The 21,551-nt window shown below is 41.0% G+C and overlaps 1 protein-coding gene across 1 annotated transcript in view; it reads left to right on the forward strand.

Annotated features, from left to right (window-relative positions):
* The window catches only part of RAB38 (RAB38, member RAS oncogene family), a 62,723-nt gene that overhangs the window by 14,994 nt on the left and 26,178 nt on the right, over positions 1-21,551 (forward strand). The window contains exon 2 of the mRNA XM_068555534.1: positions 8,085-8,365. Coding sequence (XP_068411635.1) covers positions 8,085-8,365 — 281 coding nt within the window. The remainder of the gene's footprint in view (positions 1-8,084; positions 8,366-21,551) is intronic.

Raw genomic sequence — 21,551 nt, forward strand, 5'->3', positions numbered from 1 at the left:
TAAATATTTTGTTAGAATTATTTTAATAAAATGGATATAGATACATAAATTTAAATTTAGAGCAGTTTTTTGTGGTATCTAACAATGTCAAAGGAATAGTATCTCAGCCAGCTTTTTCTCTTTAACATTGAGTGTTTGGTACTGATCAGCGCAAATGAACTTGACAACATTATTCATATAATGCAGACCCTGGATTTCTGAATATTCTGAGTTTTTAAGACATTCCAATATTTGTATTTATCTTCCAATTTATAACTGTTGGGAAATAGCTCAAATTGCTTTAAATCTTGTGTGGGTCACATAACATGTTAGCCGCCTAACCTCCAAATTTTGGCATCTGTTTTAGGCAGTAGTGGGTTTAAGTAGGCAAATGATAGCGTGAAAAGAGGGCTTTGGATGGTGAATCTGGCAGAGGTGTACAGAAATTAAAATACAAGGTAAACCTCCGGTCCTGACCCCCCGCCCTGGAACTTCAGACTCCTATATCCAGCTGCCTATTTGACGTATCTATGTAACAGACATCTCAAACCTAACATGTCAAAGTCCCAATCTACTTCCACAAAACCTGTGCCTCCAAAAGGTTACTCCATCTCAGCTAATGGCAACTCCATACTTTCAAAAATTCAGGTCAAAAGCTTGGGGATCATGCTTGAATCATCTCATAATTTATAGCCCACCTGTCTTCTCTATCTCCAAATATATCTAGAAAACAACCAATCTGGACCATCTTCACCACTACCACTTTGGTCCACATCATTATCTCTTGCCTGGATTATGGTTTCCCTACTTCCGACCTTGACTAAGTCATTCCTCAATGCAACAGCCACAGTTATCCACTTGGTTCTGTCAGTTTATGTTTCTCATCTGCTCACAATCCTTCAGTGCTTTCTTCTTTCATCCAGAATAAAAGGCAGCATCAGTATAATAGCCTGAAACCGTCTACAGTCTGGATCCTGTGATCTGCCTGCCTCATCACAGGCTACTCTTCCCCTTGCTCAGCCCTCTCCAGCCAACAGTCTCCTTGCTGTTCTCCACATGCTGGCCAGACACATCTGTGCCTCTGCATCTTTGTACTTGCCGTTCCCTCTGTCTAAAGCCCTCTTCTCCTAAACATCCATATGACTTGTTCCTTTACCTCTTTTTAGTCTTTACTCAAATGATACCTTCTTAGTGAGCCATCCTTATCCATCCTGCTTAACTTTACCCTCGCCTCCAGCATACCCGTTTCTCCTTTGCCGCTTTATTTTTCTCCGTAGTACTTTTTACCAGATAACGTAGTATTATATGTATCTTACTTTTTTGTTTACTGTTGATCTCTTTTTACTAGAATGTAAGCTTCATGAGGGCAATGATTTTTAATTGTTTTTTCTTAGTTGCTGATTTTTTCTAGTTGCATGTTTCTAGTGTCTGGAAATTAATTGGAGTTCAAACTTTTTTGTTAGATGAATGAAAGAAATGAGGTGAGATGAGACAAACTTAAAGTGATTTCACTGGGAGTGGAAAGATAGTGATGATTGCTAGTGACATGGCAGAGGATGGCTCTTAAAGACTTGTTAAGCCTGCCAGTAATCATCGGGAGGGAGTAAAGTATTAGGGGTTATTTCTTAACTCAGCAAAGAGGTCTTACTGAACACTTACTGGGCACACAGAGCAGTGTTTGTCATGGGGCTGCAGAAACTTGGTCTGGCTAGGGAGAGAGGTTGGCAGTTTTGTAGGGGGAGATTACACAAGGTTAATTCTAGAATAGAAGCCTAGATGACTTGGAAAAATGGTGATCAATTGACACTTTTCTATCGCTGGTTTGGCAGAGCAAAGAAGTGAGGAGAGAAGATGAAAAAGTTTCAGAACCACTGCCAGAGGGTCAGATGGGCTCTTAAAAACTGGAGAAAACCTTTCTTACCAGGTTGTCGACCTGACTCTGATCCTAGTCTGTGGGTTTCCCTGAGCCTTTAAAACCAGCTTATGCCACTATAAGTTCAGTGGCCGTTTGATCATCATAGCAATTGGATAGTTTTTTTTTCCTTCAGATCTTTGTTCAAAACTCATATTTACTTTTGGTTTTATTTTCCTGCTTTTCAGACCATTACTGTCTAGAAATAAAGAGCATGCCTTGGTGGTACTTTTAGCTCTACTGATTGTGCCATGACCCCAAAAATATATGTTTAGAATAGAGTAAACTGATTCCAAGAGATTATTTCTTAAGAGGATGAGAATGATTACAAAAACATAACATTCCAGTCTGAAACTCGTTGCAACAGATATGCACATATAACCCTGTTAGAATAATGTTAATTTTCTCCATCAGTGAACATCTATTGATTATTTGCTGAAAACAAGAGCAGAATATAAAGTGCATCAGTATGTGGCATTGGCTCATGAATACAAGACAACGCTGTAATTTAGAGGAAGGAGGAATCTTAATTTCAGTTTATTTCTACTATAGTGTCGTGAGCTACACCATATCCAAAAAGTGGAGAAATAGGCCGCGGATTTACAACCTTAAAATGTGACCAGCCTGTTTTTCAGGTTTTTCCAATGCCACGTTGGAGAGAGAAGCATGAAGACACAGCATGATAAGAGTGAATGGAATAGGATAAAGAAAATGCTATGGGGTCGTGAAAAAGGGAGCCATGGTTCCAGCTGGCAGGATGTGTGAGATTTCAGGGCACAATGATAGGCTGCATAGGATTTGATTGAAGGTGAGAGGGGAGATGGGGAGGCAATTCAGGCTTTGGGAACAGAGCTGCAAAAAGGCAAGAAAAGCCAGGGAGTAATGCAGGATGTGTTTCAGGAAGGACAAGTAGTCCGGTGTGGCTTGCCTGTGGAGCACTCTGAAGGAAGGGACAGGAGAGGAGTTTGGAAGGGTGGTTGGAGCCAAAGGCTCCAAATGTGTAGTCTTCATAAAAGTGTAACGTAAGAGTCATTGGAGGGCTAAAAGGGCAGAGCATCATGGTAATATTTATATTTTGAAAGTGGATTCTGATAGAAATAGAAGTTTTAAGACTTCATCTAGGGAGGGCTTTAAAAAACAGTTTCCTGGGTCCCACACAAAACCAGTACAATAAGAATCTCTGAGGAGGATGCCCTGGGAATGGGTGGTCTGTAAATAGCTCAGATGATTTCTTTTTTTTTTTTTTTTGGGGGGGGGGGTTTTAATTCAAACAGAAAGTCACAAAAATTATAATCATCCTCATCAGTTCACTCAGTCCCATGTAATTAATTCTTTTTTTCAGCTCAGATGATTTCTTTCCCCCCCCCCCAGCTCTATGGAGATATAATTGACATATAACTTTGTGTAAGTTTAAGGTGTACAACATGATGACTTGATATATGTCTATATTGTGAAATCATTACCACAGTGAGGTTAGTTAACATCTTTATCACCTCACCTAATTAGCTTTTTGTATATGTGTCTGGTGAGAACATATAAGACTTAGTCTTTCAGCAACTTTCTATTATGTAATACAGTATTGTTGACTATAGTCACCATACTGTACATCAGATCCCCAGAATGTATTCATCTTACAGCTAGAAGTTTATACCCTTTGACCAACATCTCCCCATTTCTCCCATCCCCTAGCCTCTGGCAACCACTGTTCTACTCTCTGTTTTAACGAATTTTGACTGTTTATGGCTTTTTTAGATTCCTCACATAAGTGAGATTGTACAGTATTTTTCTTCCTCTGACTTATTTCCTTAACATAATGCTCTCATAGCATTTGCGCATGTTGTTGCAAAAGGCAGGATTTCCTTCTTTTTTTATGACTGAATAACATTCTGTTGTACATGTATATAGTTGGTCTTCCGTATCTGCAGATTCCACATCTGCAGATACAGAGGGTGGGTGTACTAGGTCATTTTATCAGGGACTTGAGCACCCTAGGATTTTCGTATCTTTAGTGGGTCCTGGAACCAATCCCCTGTGGATACTGAGAGACGACCGCAGCACATTTTCTTTACCCATTCATCTGTCGATGGACATTTAGGTTGTTTCTATGTCTTGGCTATTGTCACTAATGCTGCAAAGAACATAGGTGTGCAGATATCTCTTCAAGGCAGTGATTTCATTTCCTTTATAGATACCCAGCAGGTGATTTCTTATGCTGCCTGAATGGCAACTGTCTAAAAACCTGTGTTATACTTACATTTATTTTAAGGGAGAGAGGGAGTGACAAAAATTGAGATGCTGAGAGCCCCAATTAGGAGCTTTCAGCGGTCCAGATGAGGAGCAATGAGGGCCTGAAGTGCATCAGTGGCAGTGCTGATGGAGAGGAGGGGGCAAAGTCAAGAGCCCCTTTTGAAATGGAAGTGTCGATAGGATGTTGGAGACCCTTTGGATATGGGGATGAGGAAGGCGTTGGAAGATGACTTGAAGGTACCACTCTGGGTGGCAGTGTAGATGGTGATGCTGTGAACCAGCGTGGGGAACACAGGAGGGATGCGAGGTAGAGAGCTGGATGCCTGCATACTGGGGAGGTTGATCAAGCGGGGTTGTCAGAGGTAGTAGTGAATTTAGTTTACATATCCATTCCAGTTCTTTATTTTTACCAATGAGGAAACAGAGGCTCAGAATGGTGAAGTGTCTAATCTGAGGTCACAGAGCTAGTTGGTTAATAGAAAACCCTCTTGTTGTTTTTATGCCGTCTAGAAGGTACACTGCTTGGTTGTGCCCGCTGAGAGCATCTGGATAGTACTAATTACCAAGTGAAAAATATTAAATACACACTATGGCTATGTTGCTGGTGTATGTTTTTAGCTGAGTCCATGACACCAAATGGGCCACTTCATGCAGTTGGAACAGAGGACCAGATGTTGATTTAATGGTGGTATCATAGGGGTAGAAGGCATGAAAACAGAAAGGGGCTGTAGGGATAGGCCAGGATAACTTCATTTTACAGATGAGAAAACTGAGTCTCAGGGAGAGAAATTTAGTTGTCTAAGACTGCACTGGTAACGAGGGATTAAAATGAAGATGCCCTGTCTTCTGACCCATCAATTTAGTGCCTTCTGTGGGAGGTTATCCAAATTATTACCACAAGCTTTGTACTAACGTTTGTGAGGCAGTTGATTGCTCTGTCGTTTAATATCCCTTGAGGCTGAGAACTGAATCACGAGCCGCATCTACATGGCTATGGAGTGTGTGCTTAGAGACTACAAGAAATGGGGACCTACGTAGTGACCTGTATCATTTTTGGTCCATGCATCCAGTATAACACTTCTTAGTTTCGAAGTTCCTCAAGGACAAAAATTCTGTATCTGCAGCACAAAACACAGAACCTGGATCGTATTATTCAGTAAATGTGTGTCGAATCAGTGATTTAACTCCAATGGCATTTTTTTGAACTACAGTCTTTTTTTTTTTAAAGTAAATCACCTATGATAGTTTCATCAGGTCTGTACTTTGTCCATATGTAGGCACTCACGAAGAGTCACATGGTTCTCATTCTTTTCTTAAGAAACAGCAGACAGGGCTGTCAGCTGACAAAGGCAGGATAAAATGAGTGCTGGAAAGGCCCTGGGCTGAATGTGACCTCTTGCTGGAATGCCAAAAATACAAACTTTCCAAGTCTCCTGGCCCAGTGACCTCAATATACAAAGGTCTTTTCTTTCTAGAAACAAACTTTTTTCTTCCTGTTTCTGATCTGACACACATACCCTCACAAACTCAAACACACACACACACAATCCCTGTGAAGGTGTAAGCCTATAGTGTGCTTTTTTGCATAGTCTTAAAAATGACCTTTTGCCGTATATTTGAAATGTAAAATCTTTCTTCTTGAGGGCTGCCTTACTCTACTATGAAAACCCCTGGACAAGCAGATTATTGAATAACCCATGACTTTGCCCTTCATCTGATTAGTTCCCTGAAAGGGATCATAAGACATCCTTAAAAAGCCTAGAGGCCTTCAGAGTTCTGAATGATAACAGAGGGCCTTTTTCCCCTATCTTCCTGAAATGTCATGGCCACCCTGATCAGTATCAAAGGGAATCACTGTATGCATAAGGAACTAAAAAAAAAAACAGAAAAAGGAAAAGAATGAAATTAAGAACTCATTGGAAAAAATGAAAGTTCATCTGTGGGTTTTGTGTCATATGAGGAGTATTATACCACTTTCTTTCATTGACTAGATGACTGTGGGAAATTTTTTTAAATGCTGGTATAACCCATGTAAGAAATATTTTCTGATGGACATGAGCTGGCCCAGACAAAGTGTTCTTCTTTCCAGTGATACATGCTTGAGCACACAGGCTCACACACTAGGATAGGAAGCCTTGACCTTCATGCATTTTCAATAAGTGCTTATGGATCAGTTCCTCTTACAATCCGCAATGCTAATGCCAGTGTGAACATGACCTACAAAAGAATTCGATAACTTGAATTAAAACTCACCGTCACAAAACCTTGAACACAAACTTAAGTGTAAAGTGTTCTTAAAGGTTTGTTGACCTATATGTTCTTAGATACATGCCAGTTTCAGCATTTTATTTTTTTAAGATAAGTTGGCTTATTCAATACACACTTAACTTTGTTTTAATTTTTAAAACTTCATAAGACTCTGAACACAAAGAAATTCCCAAATCAGAATTAAAAAACTTTGGTCATACACTTCGGGAGTTTTGGGTTCAGAAAATATAAACCCAGTCTTCAACAGCTCCTGTCTTCAGCAACTACTAGTGGATAGACTTACAAGCAATAGGATTTTGTTCATTTTGGTTGATCAGCTCAAATTCCTGTAGTTTTCTTTCATAAACTCTGGTCTAGAACTCTGATTTCACTACCTTTGTCATATTGTCTTTCATAATTTTTAACATGCTGAAGAAAGGGAGGGAAAACTCAAGTACCAACGAGTTGTAAGGGACTGTGCTGGATGTTTCACATGTGTTAATTCAGTTCATCCACATAACAACCCTGTGAGGTGCATATTATTACTGCCATTTTGCAGATGAGGAAAGCTAAATTTAGTGTGTTTAAGAAATTTGCCAATATTCATTTAGAAAATTAAGAATCAGAGCAAAACTGATTCTAGCTGATTGGTCTAAGACTAATCCATTTATTTATTTCTTTGTTTGTTTATTTCTATGTCAGAGTGCTTTCCTTATCCCATAGACTGTAGACTAGTTAAGGTTATGGGCCCTCAGGTTCACTGTCATAATCCTAGCATGTAGCTCAGAGACTGGCATTGATGCGTAAGTATGTGTTATCTGTTCAGTTGAGTTGAATGGGACACTCCTGGTATATAAACCTGGGGGAGAGATAGTATAAGACTATGGCTCAGTGGTTGAGAGTATTCAATGTTGGTAAATGACTATGGGCTCTGGATTCAAAAAGCTCAGATTTGAATTGTAACTTCTTAAGCTTACCATCTGTATAATTTGAACAAGTTACTTAGCCATATTGGTCTCAATTTTGTCACTTTAAAATGGGGCTAATAATTGTACCTTAATGATTATTTATGGGAATCACATCACTGATGGTTAGTGAACATACAATAAATGCTAGCTATTACTGTTATCCTTGATTGACGTTGACTGTGGATGCCTTTGTAACATTCTAATCTATCGTCCCACTAAAATGTAAGCTCCATGATGGTAAGGATTTTCATGTTTTAATCATTGTATCCCAAGTATTTAGAACAATGTTGTCCAATAGAACATTCTGTGATAATGGAAAAGTTCTATCTTGGAGTGTCTAATACTGTAACCACTAACCACATATGGTCATTGAACACTTGAGATGTAGCTAGCTAGTGTGACTGAGGAACTGAATTTTAAATTTTATTTAGTTTTAATTAATTTAAACTGAAGTAACCATATGTGGCTAGTGGGATACTGTATTAGCACAGTTCTGGAATGTTACATGGTGCACAGACATTTCAATAAATACTTATTAAATGAATGAATCCCCTCGGGACTCAAAGATCAAAAACAGAGCTGCCTGACTGCATATTTAGTGCATTCTTTAAAGATAAGCAATGAAGCACTTTACTGAGTGGTCTGCTCATATGAGGTCTTATTAGGTTCCCATATATGATTCAGTTTACAACTGTAATGTGTTTTTGATTTCTATTTCTTTTTGGTGATAGGTCAAGAAAGATTTGGAAACATGACGAGGGTCTATTACCGAGAAGCTATGGGTGCATTTATTGTCTTCGATGTCACCAGGCCAGCTACATTTGAAGCAGTGACAAAGTGGAAAAATGATTTGGACTCAAAGTTAAGTCTCCCTAATGGCAAACCAGTGTCAGTGGTTTTGTTGGCCAACAAATGTGACCAGGGGAAAGATGTGCTCATGAACAATGGCCTCAAGATGGACCAGTTCTGCAAGGAGCATGGTTTCGTAGGATGGTTTGAAACATCAGCAAAGGTAATGTGACCTTAAAGGATAAACTTATTGTAGGCAAGATTCACAAAGAAAATGGCATATAATCATCGTCATTATCATCATGTTAACAGTATGTGTTTGTTTAGTGATTTATAGTTCCCAAACTGCTTTAAGCTCTTTCTCATTTCAAGGGGATGAGTGGAACTATTACCCACAAGTTAAGATGTCTTTGGCTAAGGCAGCAAAGCAACTTATGCATGATCACATTGATAATGTTTAATAACCATGTTCATTTATTGAGGGCTTATTTTGTGTCAGGCATGCTTTTTGTGCATTTTCTCATTTAGTCCTCACAGCAACCCTGTTAGGTGAGTGTGGTTTTAGAGTCAATGAAAGAAATGGGCCTCACATTCAGTGTCACTGCTTCATTCAAGTACAAATTAGTTTACCCCAGCAACACTTATTATGTTCTTCTGTATGCTGGGGATTGTGCTTGGCCCTAGAAATGAAAAGATGGCAAGAACACAGAACTAGCACACTGGGAATACTGGAAGAGTGGAGTGAGAGAGTAAATGGCAAATACCAATGTGAAGAACATAGTGTGGCTTGGTACTGCTCACTCTCCTGGGTGGTAGAGGAGTAGCAGGCAGTGGGGGCAGAGTCAGGGCTGGAAGATGCAGAATCCAGTGCGGCATGGTGAGGGGTTTTACTCTTCCCATTAGGCCCCATGCTGTTATCTGACGTGTCGGGGGCACAATTTTTGCTCTACTCCCTCTTGTCGCTGTTTATATTTTTGTATCTCAGTATCAGAGAGAAAAATAGTATCATCATAAATTTTGAAAAATTTTTTAAAAAGCATGAATTAAAAGTAAATGGTTTACTACATCTTTCTGAGATTTTCTGTGCGCATATAAATATATATGCACATTTTACATTATTAAGATTGCATTCTGCATAGCTTTATATCACGATTTTTCCATTTTTATTTATTTGTGGAACACACATATTAAATACATGTGGGAGCGCAGGCACTGCGCTAGTTGTTTGGGATTCAGCTGTGAATAAGATAGGCATTGTCTCTGCACTTATGGAAATTCACACTTAGGCCTTGTTGTGAACATTTGTGCGCATCACTAGAGAATGGTTGGAAAATATAGCTTGAATGGACATCATTCAAATAGGCTGTGGAGGAGCCTCTGACTGGTTTTACAGAGGGCAGAATGCTCAGATTTGCCCTGGGGACTATGGAAAGGTAGATTGGAGACAAGTAAACCTGGAGACAGAACCACGTGGTAGTTATTGAATTCTTACGGGAAAATGACAAAGCCTTGAATTAAGGTAATGGCTTTAGAGATTACAAAGAAAAACCTGACATGAGAATATCACTAAAGTGTAAACACCAGCAGGAGTAAGCAGCCACTTGGGGTGGGAGGTGATGGAGAAGGAGGAAAAGGTGGTGGTGCCTCTTTATTTTGTCATAGTTGGGATGTTCCTTTGTTTCAGCTGTTTCATGGAGAGTCTCAGTGCCTGCCTTCCCTCAGGGCTATCTCTAAATTGGCCTTATGTTTAGAAATGTTTACTTCTCAGTTCCTTGTTTTCCTTCTTGAGGCCCCAGTGTGCTTGTATGTTTTTCCCCTTCTTTCCTTTTAAAATCCTTTTGTTTCCCCTGTTTTTTTAGGATTTTTTTCCCTTTGATTCAGGACACAGTATCTGTCATTTTCTACTTCTTGGCTCTCGTTGAACCTTTTTGGTTTGTTTGAAAAATTTATTGTTGTAAAGAGAGATTGGTCAAGCAACATTCGCAGATATGATTAAATTATAGAACTTTAAGAAATATTACATTTTTAATAGACTGATTCTTGGGTGTTAGTCCGGCTTTTTAAAAAATTCCATAATCTGGGTGAATTCATCCATTCACCTATTCCTTAGCCCCATAATTTGAAGCCTCCAGGCACAGGGGTAAAAGAGTAGAATTTTGGAGAACTCCTTTTCTTAATTGGTTATCTTACATCTGGAGGGCAGTCTATATTGAATGGCTCATTTATTTTTTATTTTTTAATTTTTCTTGGAGTATAGTTGATTTACAATGTTGTATTAGTTTCTGCTGTACCGCAAAGTGAATCAGTTATACATATACATATATCCATTCTTTGTTAGATTCTATTCCCATATAGGTCATTACTGAGTACTGAGTAGAATTCTCTGTGCTATATAGTAGGTTCTTATTAGTTATCTATTTTATATATAGTATATAAATAGTATATATAGTGTGTATATGTCAATCCCAATCTCCCAATTTATCCCCTTCCTTCCCCCTTGGTAGCCATAAGTTTGTTTTCTACATCTGTGATTCTATTTCTGCTTTGTAAATAGGCTCATTTGTACCATTTTTTTTTAGATTCCGCATATAACCAGTATTGTATGACATTTGTCTTTCTCTGTCTGACTTACTTCACTCGGTATGGCAATCTCTAGGTCCATCCATTGAATGACTCATATTTATATGAGGAGGGGAGTCTTCCATCATTCATTCATTCAACAAATGTTATGGAACACCTGTGATGTACCAGGCACTGGGAATAGAGAAACTTACAAAACAGACAGAATCCTGACTTCATGTATAGCAGTAACAACAAAACATAAGTAAAATCTGGGGTGGGGGGGGGGGGGCGGTGGGTGGCGGATGGATAGCCAGTAAGTGCTAACAGGAAAATAAAAGGAAGGAAGACACCTATAAATTTGTGGGGAGGGTTGAAATTGCTTGTGGGACAAAGGACGTTCTGGACATTTTCTTTCACCTCACTCTGACATTCCTTGCACAACAATTACAGTGTCAAACTCTGCTTAAGGGCATGATGTTCACTAACTTAAGGCCTGGCTGACCCGCCATGTACTTAGATACTGGATTTCTAATCCTCTAAATCCCTGCAAGTGTAAACTTTGAAGAGAAGCTTTGTATGGAGAGAGGGTGGAGGGAATTTCACAAGGCTAAAGTGCACTGAACTGCTAATATGACCAAGAGGGTACAAGGCCTCATTGTGAAAGGTAGAACCCACATTTCTCTTTCCTCCAAACATACTACTATTGAAATTGTCCTTCTGAATGTCTTAATAATGAAAATGGCTTCCCGGTGCCAAGTTAGTATTCAAAGTTGACACCTAGACACGCAGGAACAATACTGCAGCATTGACAAGCTGGAGTGTCAAACGGTTCAAAAAGTCTTTTTTGAAAAAAGATCTCTGATAAAGCTCTACTTACTTTCTGAGGATAGTATTTCAGCATGTACAAAACAGAGGCCCAGATCAAACCGTCTGCCTGAAGCTAAGATGGCAGCATTTGGAGACAGCTACCAATTCATTTGTTGATTACCTTTGGGATCAGGGAACATTTCCCATAAAGATCTTTCTCTTAGAAAGTGAATCTCCTAACAATGAAAGTCCTCTTGAGTGACATCATAGTCGGGCTGGTGATAAACACCTGGTTTCCTTTTTTTTACGTTTCCAAAACTTCTAATGAGCCAAAGTCCAGAACGTCTGGCTTTGTCCTCATGGGCACATCCTGGAGAAATCCTGTGGGTATATCAGCTCGGCCATACCTGAAGCTGAAACTAGCAGGGTGTTGAAGGAGTTTGTCACTGAGACCAGCCTCCTTCTTGCTGCTGACCCCACTGCCAAGGGAAATTTACCCTCTTGTGCTTCAATCTTCTAAAGAAACTTTCCCCAAGAATTTTCATGCCTTGTGCTGTTGCTGGAATAATCATGGTAGCCTCTGGCTGTGAACTAAGAAAGAAAAAATAAAAAATAAATGTATGCTAGCATCTCTGGTTTTTCACATCACCTCTTCAAATATTAAAAACCAAAGGAAAGAAAGAAAAAGAGTCTCAAGTCAGATTTTCTTTAGTTTTCAACCTTTGCATTCTTTCCTTTTCTTAGCTGTGTTTAGTTGAATTCTGCCTGGGGATTCACTAGGGCCAGGAAATATATATCTGGGGTGATCATATGTCCCATTTTATCGAACATTCCTTGTTTATGCCTGTGGTCCTAGCATAATTATTAATAACCCCCCCATTTCTGGTCTGTAATTTAATTTATATGGTCAGCCTATAGAGCTCTGATACATCTATCTCACTGTTCACATCATATTTAACTCTAATCATGGCTCTTTTATGCATTCCTGTGCCCAAGCTCAGTCTTTATAATATGTTTTGGCAGATTTGTCTATTTAGAATGAGGGCCCTGGTCTGCTCTTGTTGGTGCATTCCCAAGATCGAGAATCCTGTCTTTCGGGTCCATCTCAATGGCTGATGGGACCCCGAGACCTTCTGGCCCATTTACCTGGTGCTCTCTTGGTGCCCATTGCCTGAATCTCCACCAGCTACTTCCTTTGGATTCACTCCATGGCCACATCCAACTACCTTTTAGAGTTGTTGTGAGATTAAGTGACAGAATGTACGTGGGGTCCCTGATGTGTTACGTCTGATCCCACCACACACACATACCACATTATCGCTGTCACCTGTCCCCACAGCCCATCTGCCGGTCTGGGTGTCCCCATCTGTACCTGGCTCTGGTGCACACAATACATGCACTCAGAGGAAGGGTCTGTTCCTATATCTCAGCCCTTCCCAGGCTGCTCCATCCTGTTCTTATGCTGTGGTGGTTCCCATGTGGTTGTGTTCAGAAACAGGACACCAGGAAAATGCCAGTGTAGATGGGAAGTAATGGGGCAAGTAGGATCTACCCAAGCGGTGATGAGAACAACAATCACAGAGAGAACTGCAGTGCCCTCTAGTCATGTAGCCTCCACCTCATTGCCCTACTCCAGGCAGATTTCCTTGTCTGTTTCTACCCTATTTATAGTGACTTTTAGGCCCACCCTCCATCTCAGAATGTTCTAAGATCAATGGGTGCCCTAGAAGACACTTTCTAACATTAAACTCTATTGAAGTTTCGTCTCTTCCCTGGAGCTAAAAAGAAAGATGTTGATGTGTGTCCTGCTAAGGGAAGGAATATACCCACTGGTGTGCTCTGTAAGAAGTTATAGTTTCTAGAGGGAGGAGTAGGTGTTTCACAGTGTAGTGGACATTTTTCATGTGTTTTGGGTTTCCAGTAACTGTTAAACACATTTGCTATCTTTGGGGAACTTCTAGCCATGGGAGGCTCACCTCCCCAGGAAGAGTCCATAAAACTTTCTTCCTCTGCTTTATTTGCAGCTAGGGCACAGGCATATGACCTAGATTCCACAGATCATACTGATTCAGAAGTGAGCAACTAGAGGAAGAGGCTGCAATGCAGAACCCATTTTTTTTAAAATTTTTATTTATTTTATTTATTTATGGCTGTGTTGGGTCTTCATTTCTGTGCGAGGGCAAGCAGAGGCCACTAGTTGTGGCAAGCAAAGGCCACTCTTCATCGCGGTGCGCGGGCCTCTCACTATCGCGGTCTCTCTTGTTGCGGAGCACAGGCTCCAGACGCGCAGGCTCAGTAGTTGTGACGCACGGGCCTAGCTGCTCTGCGGCATGTGGGATCCTCCCAGACCAGGGCTCAAACCCGTGTCCCCTGCATTAGCAGGCAGATTCTCAATCACTGCGCCACCAGGGAAGCCCCAGAACCCATTTTTTTTCTGGGAAGGGTGGTGGCAGAAAAGACCTCCATCCTTGGGAGATAGCGGAGTGTGCTGAGTCCTCTGCTTGACACAGAAACAGGATCACTGCTGGCCCCAGGAACAGTTGCATTCAGGTTGAGCTCCTCGGAGATTTGCAGATTACAGGACCTAGTGCTCAGTGGTAGCTGGCAGCAGGGGCCTCATCACGCCTGTTCTATGTAGGATCTGAGTTTCTGGAAGCTTAGGCTCGATCCGGTTTCTCTAGACTACTGTTTCTGTAGCCTACTGAGTAATTCTGCAAGCTACCCAACATCCCTTGAATCAATGATTTCATGTTTAGCCAGCATCGGCTTCTGAATCTTGTGACTGAGAATCTGGATTAATATACACGGTGAAATGCATTTAAGAAAACCAGCTTCACTGTCCCCCTTGCTGTAGGACTTCTCAGGCCTTTGATATCCTATGTGCATTCTGAATCTCCAGTAATAAAATTGGCTATGTTTCTTGCTGTTTGCTGTACGTTAACTTTGTGTAGAGATTTTTACGTGTATGAACTCATTCAGTCCTTAGCATGATCCTATAGAATAGGTTATTATTTTTGTTACCATTTAAAAAAAAGTTGAGACTTAGGTGATTTCCCTAAAACCATAGAGTTACTACCTTATTTCTTTGATTCTAACTTATGCTTTTTGTTCCTTCCTATGTTAACATTTCAGAATCAAGGTATGTCCTCTAGTCAGTGTGTATCTCTAAAATGATGGTGTGTCATTCATATAATAGTTTTTTCACTATCTCCTCCAAAAGGGGACCATACCATGCAGCAGTTTGTAAATGTTTTTGGCCACATAGAACACTTAACAAACTAATAGAACACGCTTAGGAAATACTGGCCTAGAATTATCTTTTAAAGGGAAAGTTTTCTGTCTTCCATTGTTTAGTGAGCTTTTTCCATTATTATTATTATTTTTAAATTACTATGAAAGCTAAAATATGCAGCAGTTAAGTAGCTAGTTTTCTAGAAGCTGCTTGAAGGGTAGGATCACACATCATTTCTTCTTATAGGCTTTTAGAAAATATATATAAGCATTTATACAAACTGGAAATGCATAGATAATTGCACTTGAGTATGGGTAGACAGTTATTCTAAGTCCTTTTTTAATCATTTTTTTAAATCTTTTCATTTTTAAGTTGGGTAGTAGGCCATTTCTGGTTATTCCCAATTTTTAAATGTCAATCCATGAAAAAATTCTTGATAGTCACTGGTGCATTCATTGATTCAACACAATTTGTATTGAATGACTATTCAGGTCTGTGCTGTGAACAATGTGTATTAAGCCTTTTCTGGATTCAGAGCATACTATTAGGTGCCTGTTCCTCTTAAAATTCCAGAATTCCCTAAGGAATTAGCACATTTTAAGGGAAGTAGTTAGGCCACGTTTTAGGCATCCATCTCCAAAGACTTTAGATGGGGTTGTAGGATGTGCCTCCCCTGACTTAACTGGGACACAGCACGTTTAACCTTATTTTTTTAGCCTATCTGCTTAGAGCTAGTTGTACTTAGGATCATAAAAGGAAGGGCCCAATCTAAAAATGCAAAATCAGAGCAAAGTTAGAAGGTATCATTAAAGGAAATGATGGCAATGGTTAATAGTCATGATCATTTCATATAATGACCACTAGTCTGTAGTACAACTGTTTGAATCATCGTTTTTGACAGATTCTTAATGCCCTGCATGAAAAATGGAATCATTTCTTGAAATTGAGCGTAGCTTAAGTACAAGAGTCTCAAATTCAAGCAACTCACCTGCTTAGGAATCAGTATAAATTAAGAATAACATTTTAATTTTTATCTTTAGCTAATTGGCTCTCCAGAGGTTTTCTAGGTCTATGCTAATAATTTGCTAGATAATATGAGATCCAATTATGACTAAGACATTGTAGGAAAATAGAAACAGACCCTCAGAGGCTATAACCACAGCTTGGTGTGCAGGAGGCAGGAGTTGCATTTGTCATCCTCTCCTGCATGGTTCACATTTTCATTACCTACAGCGCAGGTCCTTCCTGTTTCGTGCTTAGACAACTTTAAATAGTCTCCAGACCTTGCTTGTGGTAGTCTGTACAGCATGGTGCTAAAATCTCAACCTACCCAAGGAATCACTTGATTTCATCACAGTCTAGTTCAAGAATCTTCTGGAAGCTCTACTTCTTGATTCAGATTTAGACACCTAAGAATGTAAATTGATACAGCCACTATGGAGAACAGTATGGAGGTTCCTTAAAAAACTAAAAATAGAACTACCACATGACCCAGCAATCCCACTACTGGGCATATACCCTGAGAAAACCATAATTCAAAAGGAGACATGTACCACAATGTTCATCGCAGTACTATTTACAATAGCCAGGACATGGAAGCAACCTAAGTGTCCATCGACAGACGAATGGATAAAGAAGATGTGGCACATATATACAATGGAATATTACTCAGCCATAGAAAGGAACGAAATTGAATTATTTGTAGTGAGGTGGATGGACCTAGAATCTGTCATACAGAATGAAGTAAGTCAGAAAGAGAAAAACAAATACCGTATGGTGACACATATGGCATCTAAAAAAAAATCATGGTACTGATGAACCTAGGGGTAGGACAGGAATAAAGACACAGATGTAGAGAATGGACTTGAGGACACGGGGAGGGGGAAGGGTAAGATGGGACAAAGTGAGAGAGTAGCATTGACATATATACATTACGAAATGTAAAATAGGTACCTAGTGGGAAGCAGCCGCATAGCACGGGGAGATCAGCTCGGTGCTTTGTGACCACCTAGAGGAGTGGGATAGGGAGGGTGGGAGGGAGACGCAAGAGGGAGGGGATATGGGGATATATGTATACATATAGCTGATTCACTTTGTTATACAGCAGAAACTAACACAACGATGTAAAGCAATTATACTCCAATAAAGATGTTAAAAAAAAAAAATTTAGACACCTGAAAACAGGAGTCAGCAAGCTCTTACCTGTGGGCCAAATGTGGCCTGCCCTTATTTCATAAATAAAGTATTATCAGAACACAACCATGCTCATTGGTGCACATGTTATCTATGGGTGCTTTTCCATTACATCTGCAGAGTTCAGTAGTTGCAACAGAGGCCCGATGGCTTTCAAAGCCTGAACTCTTTACCATCGATCTGGCCATCTATTCATTGAAGTTTGCCACTGATGTCTTACAATAGCATTAGCTTCTCTTTTGTGCTTGTGGCTTTACATGCAATAGCTCATCCTTGAAACAGTCTTGTAAGTACTTCTATTAGTCCTGTTTTACGGATGAGGGGATTAAAGTTTAAATTGGAGAACATAAATGACTAGCTAAAGATCTCATAGTTGGTAGGTAGTAAAGTTGGGATTTCAAGCCAGATGTGCTCAGAGTACACCCAACCACCATACTGCACTATGTATAGCCTTTTCCAATCTGGCCTAATTATACAATAACTATTTATGGAGGAACTGATACACGGTTGACCAGGGATTGGGATAGATAGATAGATAGATAAGATAAAATGTAGCCCGGTCTCTGAAAGTTTAAAGTCTAATGACAGATACAGAGACATGTAAATAGGTCTTCCAGGAAATGTAAAAAGTAGAGCAATTCACCTGGAATCATTGAAGGGACTGAATAATGAAGGGGCCTTTTCTCATATGTACATTGCCAGCCACTTGCCTTTCCCTCTGTGCTTTCCCTCTGTGCTTTTGTCCTGATATTCTCTTTGTATGGACTGTACAAGGCAGAGGCAGTTGCCATTCTTTGTTCATATTGTTTTGTCCAAACACATCCAGCTCTGGGTGTGAGACAGGAAAGGGAGAAACCCCCCTGGATTTAGCAGTAGGGAGTCTTTAGTAATTAATCATCGGTGGGCTCAAAGATAAGACACCTTACTTTCCAGATATCTTCTACCTCACAGAGATTCATGAGAACAAGCCTACAAGGAATCTTTGTTTTCGGACAGGATCAAGACAGAGTTCATCCCTCCTCCAGAAAAGACCAGGCCCAATAAGGCACAGGCATATTTTTGTTAAATGATTGTTTTTAGTATCATTTAATTGTGGTTCTTAGCAGGGGTGATCTTGTCAGTGTCTAGAAATATTTTTGGTGGTCATAACTGACCGGGGAGAGGAGGTGCTACTCACATCAAGTGGGTAGAGGCCAGGGATGCTGCTAAACATCCTACGGTGCCCAGCACACACCTTCCAACTCCCACTCCTCCAAAGAATGATTTGGCCCGAGATGTCAATAGTACTGAGGCTGCGAAACCCCAGATGTCATGCTTCATGTTAGAATTTTCTAAATCCTCTAAGCAAAAGGCACTAACTGAATAAAAGTTCCTGTTAGTTAGTTGGCAGTTTTAAGAAAAATCAAGTAGGGTGGTCTTTTGAGTTTTGTATGTTTACCAAGTATGCAGTTGTATGAAGAAAGTTAGGAGTTAATTCTTGCCAAATGATGACTGTTGTTAGATTGTGAGATTGTGGGTGATATTTTTTTTTAAGTTACTTTTTTGTTGTTGTTTTTTGTGTGTTTGTTTGTTTGTTTGTTTATTTATGGCTGTGTTGGGTCTTCGTTTCTGTGCGAGGGCTTTCTCCTGTTGCGGCGAGCGGGGGCCACTCTTCATCGCGGTGCGCGGGCCTCTCACTATCGCGGCCTCTCTTGTTGCGGAGCACAGGCTCCAGACGCGCAGGCTCAGTAGTTGTGGCTCACGGGCTTAGTTGCTCCGTGGCATGTGGGATCCTCCCAGACCAGAGCTCGAACCCGTGTCCCCTGCATTGGCAGGCAGATTCTCAACCACTATGCCACCAGGGAAGCCCTGTGGGTGATTTTATCTTCATGTTTCTGGTTTCCAGTTTTTAAAAAATGTGATTATGTTGCTTTTACAATGACAGAGATAAAATTATAAATAAAGATATAAACAAATAATGAAAAAGAAACTGTGGAGTCTTTGGGTTCAGGCTTCTCTAGTCTATTAAGGATTCTCTGCCCGAGGGTTTGATGCTAAGGGACATGGTCTGACACAAGGCAGAGTTTTGCCTTCTCTGTTCCCCACCCACCTAATACTTTAATCTCTGAATTTTAGCATTTCCAGTACTCATCTCCATGCCTTTTCACACGCATGAAAGGATCACCTCGATCCTTCTCTGGTCTTCGCCTTAGGAAATTACAGATTTTCCACATCTTTGTTCTCTTCCTACCCACGCCATATAGCCTCTACAGATTTCCTTAAGGGACTTCCTCTCTCCCACCTACATGTCTGGGGCACCAGCTAGGAGATAGCTAACTGTTGGGCCGGCTTACATGATGTGGCTCAGCCCTCTCTTCTGATGGATGGGCATTGCTTAGAGAGATGAGGCAGGGTGTGAGTCGCTCTGAGTGATTGTGTCTTTCTGGTCCCAGAAAAACAACCCTGTCCTCAGCTGGACCCAGGCTCTAGGATCACCATGGATTTCTGAACCTGAGAAAAGGCCCTGAGAAGCACGGAGGGGCACTTTGGCAGAGTATGGCGAGTGTGGGCTTGGATGCCATGTAGATAGGGGTCAGGCTCTTGCCTCAGACCCAAAGCTATGTGGCTTTGGGCCAAACCCTTAATCATGCTGAGCTTCCATTTCTCATATGAAAAATGGAGATAATACTCTATGGGGTTGTTATAAGAATCAGTGCTAATAAGCGTGAAATGCCTGGAAGATTAGTATGCAATAAATGACTGGTCTTTCTAAAGAAAATACGCATGCATGCAAAAATTGCTCTCAGTTTCATGGGCTTCCCAGACAATCCTGCCCACTGAAGCATGGACCCTGTTCTAGAGCCAGCCCATGTGCCTTCAATCGCTTAATTCCTCTCTAATGGTATCTTTAGAAAAATGTGTTAGAATTAGGGGATTCCTGGAGAAAAAGTTCTATTCAGCTAGAGCAGGAATTCTTTGTTGGCGTAGAGTGTCAGAACCAGGATGAGGGGACCAAGGGAGCCTTTCCTCCTCAGATTTTTGCAAAATGCCTCTGTCGATGGTACACTGCTATCCCTCCATCCCCTTTGAGGATCACTGTGTGTGATGAGAGATGTTGCCCCTGGGAGTGTGTTGCTCTTCTGCATGGTCTGGAAACAGGAACCAAAAGCAGGAAAAATGATGAGCTCAGTTAGAGGAAATTGGAGACTGCAGGGAGGGAGGTATAAGCTCTATTCTAAAGGACAGAAGAAGAGTTCAGAAGGACTTGATGAGTTTCCTGGTGCTAAGAAAGGGAACCAAAATTAGAGGCAGGGAGAGTCTGACGTCTTTGTAAGATTTCCATGTTTGCACTTTTTAAAAATCCTGTTCTAGCTCCCCATCATAATTATTTCTGTAATAATCTTTTAAGGAAAAAAGGCCTATCTTTCAGAATTTCAAAGACGGGAGGATACTCCTGAGGTTCTATCCTATCTTGAGCTTAATCTGCAACAGAGGTGAGCTGTATGGAAAAGTGTAGGTGAAGGAGGATGGAAAAAGCAAGTAGAATCCTGGTGCCTTCGGGAATGAAAATATTGCCTGGGTGCAGTGGAGTGCAGATCATGACGGAATATGGTCTCTGGTCTTCACTAGTAGACCACGGTTCCCATTCCCAGACTCAGGGAATGATTAAATACAATCAGACTCTGCTTCTGGAGTCAGATTTCTTCCTGGATCTCTACCTGCAGCCATGACTTCCTTCCCAAACTTCAGAGTTCCATGTCCCTCTGGATCTCTCCCTGGATCTCACCTAGACAACTCTTCAAATCCAATATGTTGGAAACTGAATTTATTAGCTCTTCTGCAAATCAGATCATCTGGTTAGGAGACCTTACATCCAGCCAGACATCCAAGCCATATACCCATAGAAACAGGTTACTCATCCTTCAGAAACCCCAAGTTCCTGAGCAGAGAAACCCCCATAGTGAGGCTCTTCTCTGCCTCTCCAGGTCTATCCCTGGCTACTTCATCCCTCCGTTCATCCCCTAGTGATACCAAACTGCATCAAGTTCACATCTTGGAATTCCCCCTCCCTGGAACATGCTTCTTACACTTATTCACCTGTCTTTCACTCTTCCCCTGTCTTTCACTCTTCCTTCAGAACTAGGCTCAAGCATCATCTGTTACTGGCTCTCAGGTAGTCTCTCCTATCTCTTGCCACATATGTTAAACTTCTTTCTTTATGGACCTGGTCCCTTTTTTTTTTTTTTTAAGGAGAGAGGGACAAGGCTTCGTTTTTGCTTTGTTTTGTTTTTTATTTATTTATTTATTTTTGGCTGTGTTGGGTCTTCGTTTCTGTGCGAGGGCTTTCTCCAGTTGCGGCAAGCGGGGGCCACTCTTCATCGCGGTGCGCAGGCCTCTCACTATCGCGGCCTCTCTTGCTGCGGAGCACAGGCTCCAGACGTGCAGGCTCAGTAGTTGTGGCTCACGGGCCTAGTTGCTCCGCGGCATGTGGGATCCTCCCAGACCAGGGCTCGAACCCGTGTCCCCTGCATTGGCAGGTGGATTCTTAACCACTGCGCCACCAGGGAAGCCCTGGTCCCTGCGCTGCACTGTGAAATCCTCCTGGTTACACACCAGCACGTTGGCTTGTACATGG

The sequence above is a fragment of the Eschrichtius robustus genome, chromosome 11, assembly GCF_028021215.1.
Source record: "Eschrichtius robustus isolate mEscRob2 chromosome 11, mEscRob2.pri, whole genome shotgun sequence".
Classification (NCBI taxonomy): domain Eukaryota; kingdom Metazoa; phylum Chordata; class Mammalia; order Artiodactyla; family Eschrichtiidae; genus Eschrichtius; species Eschrichtius robustus.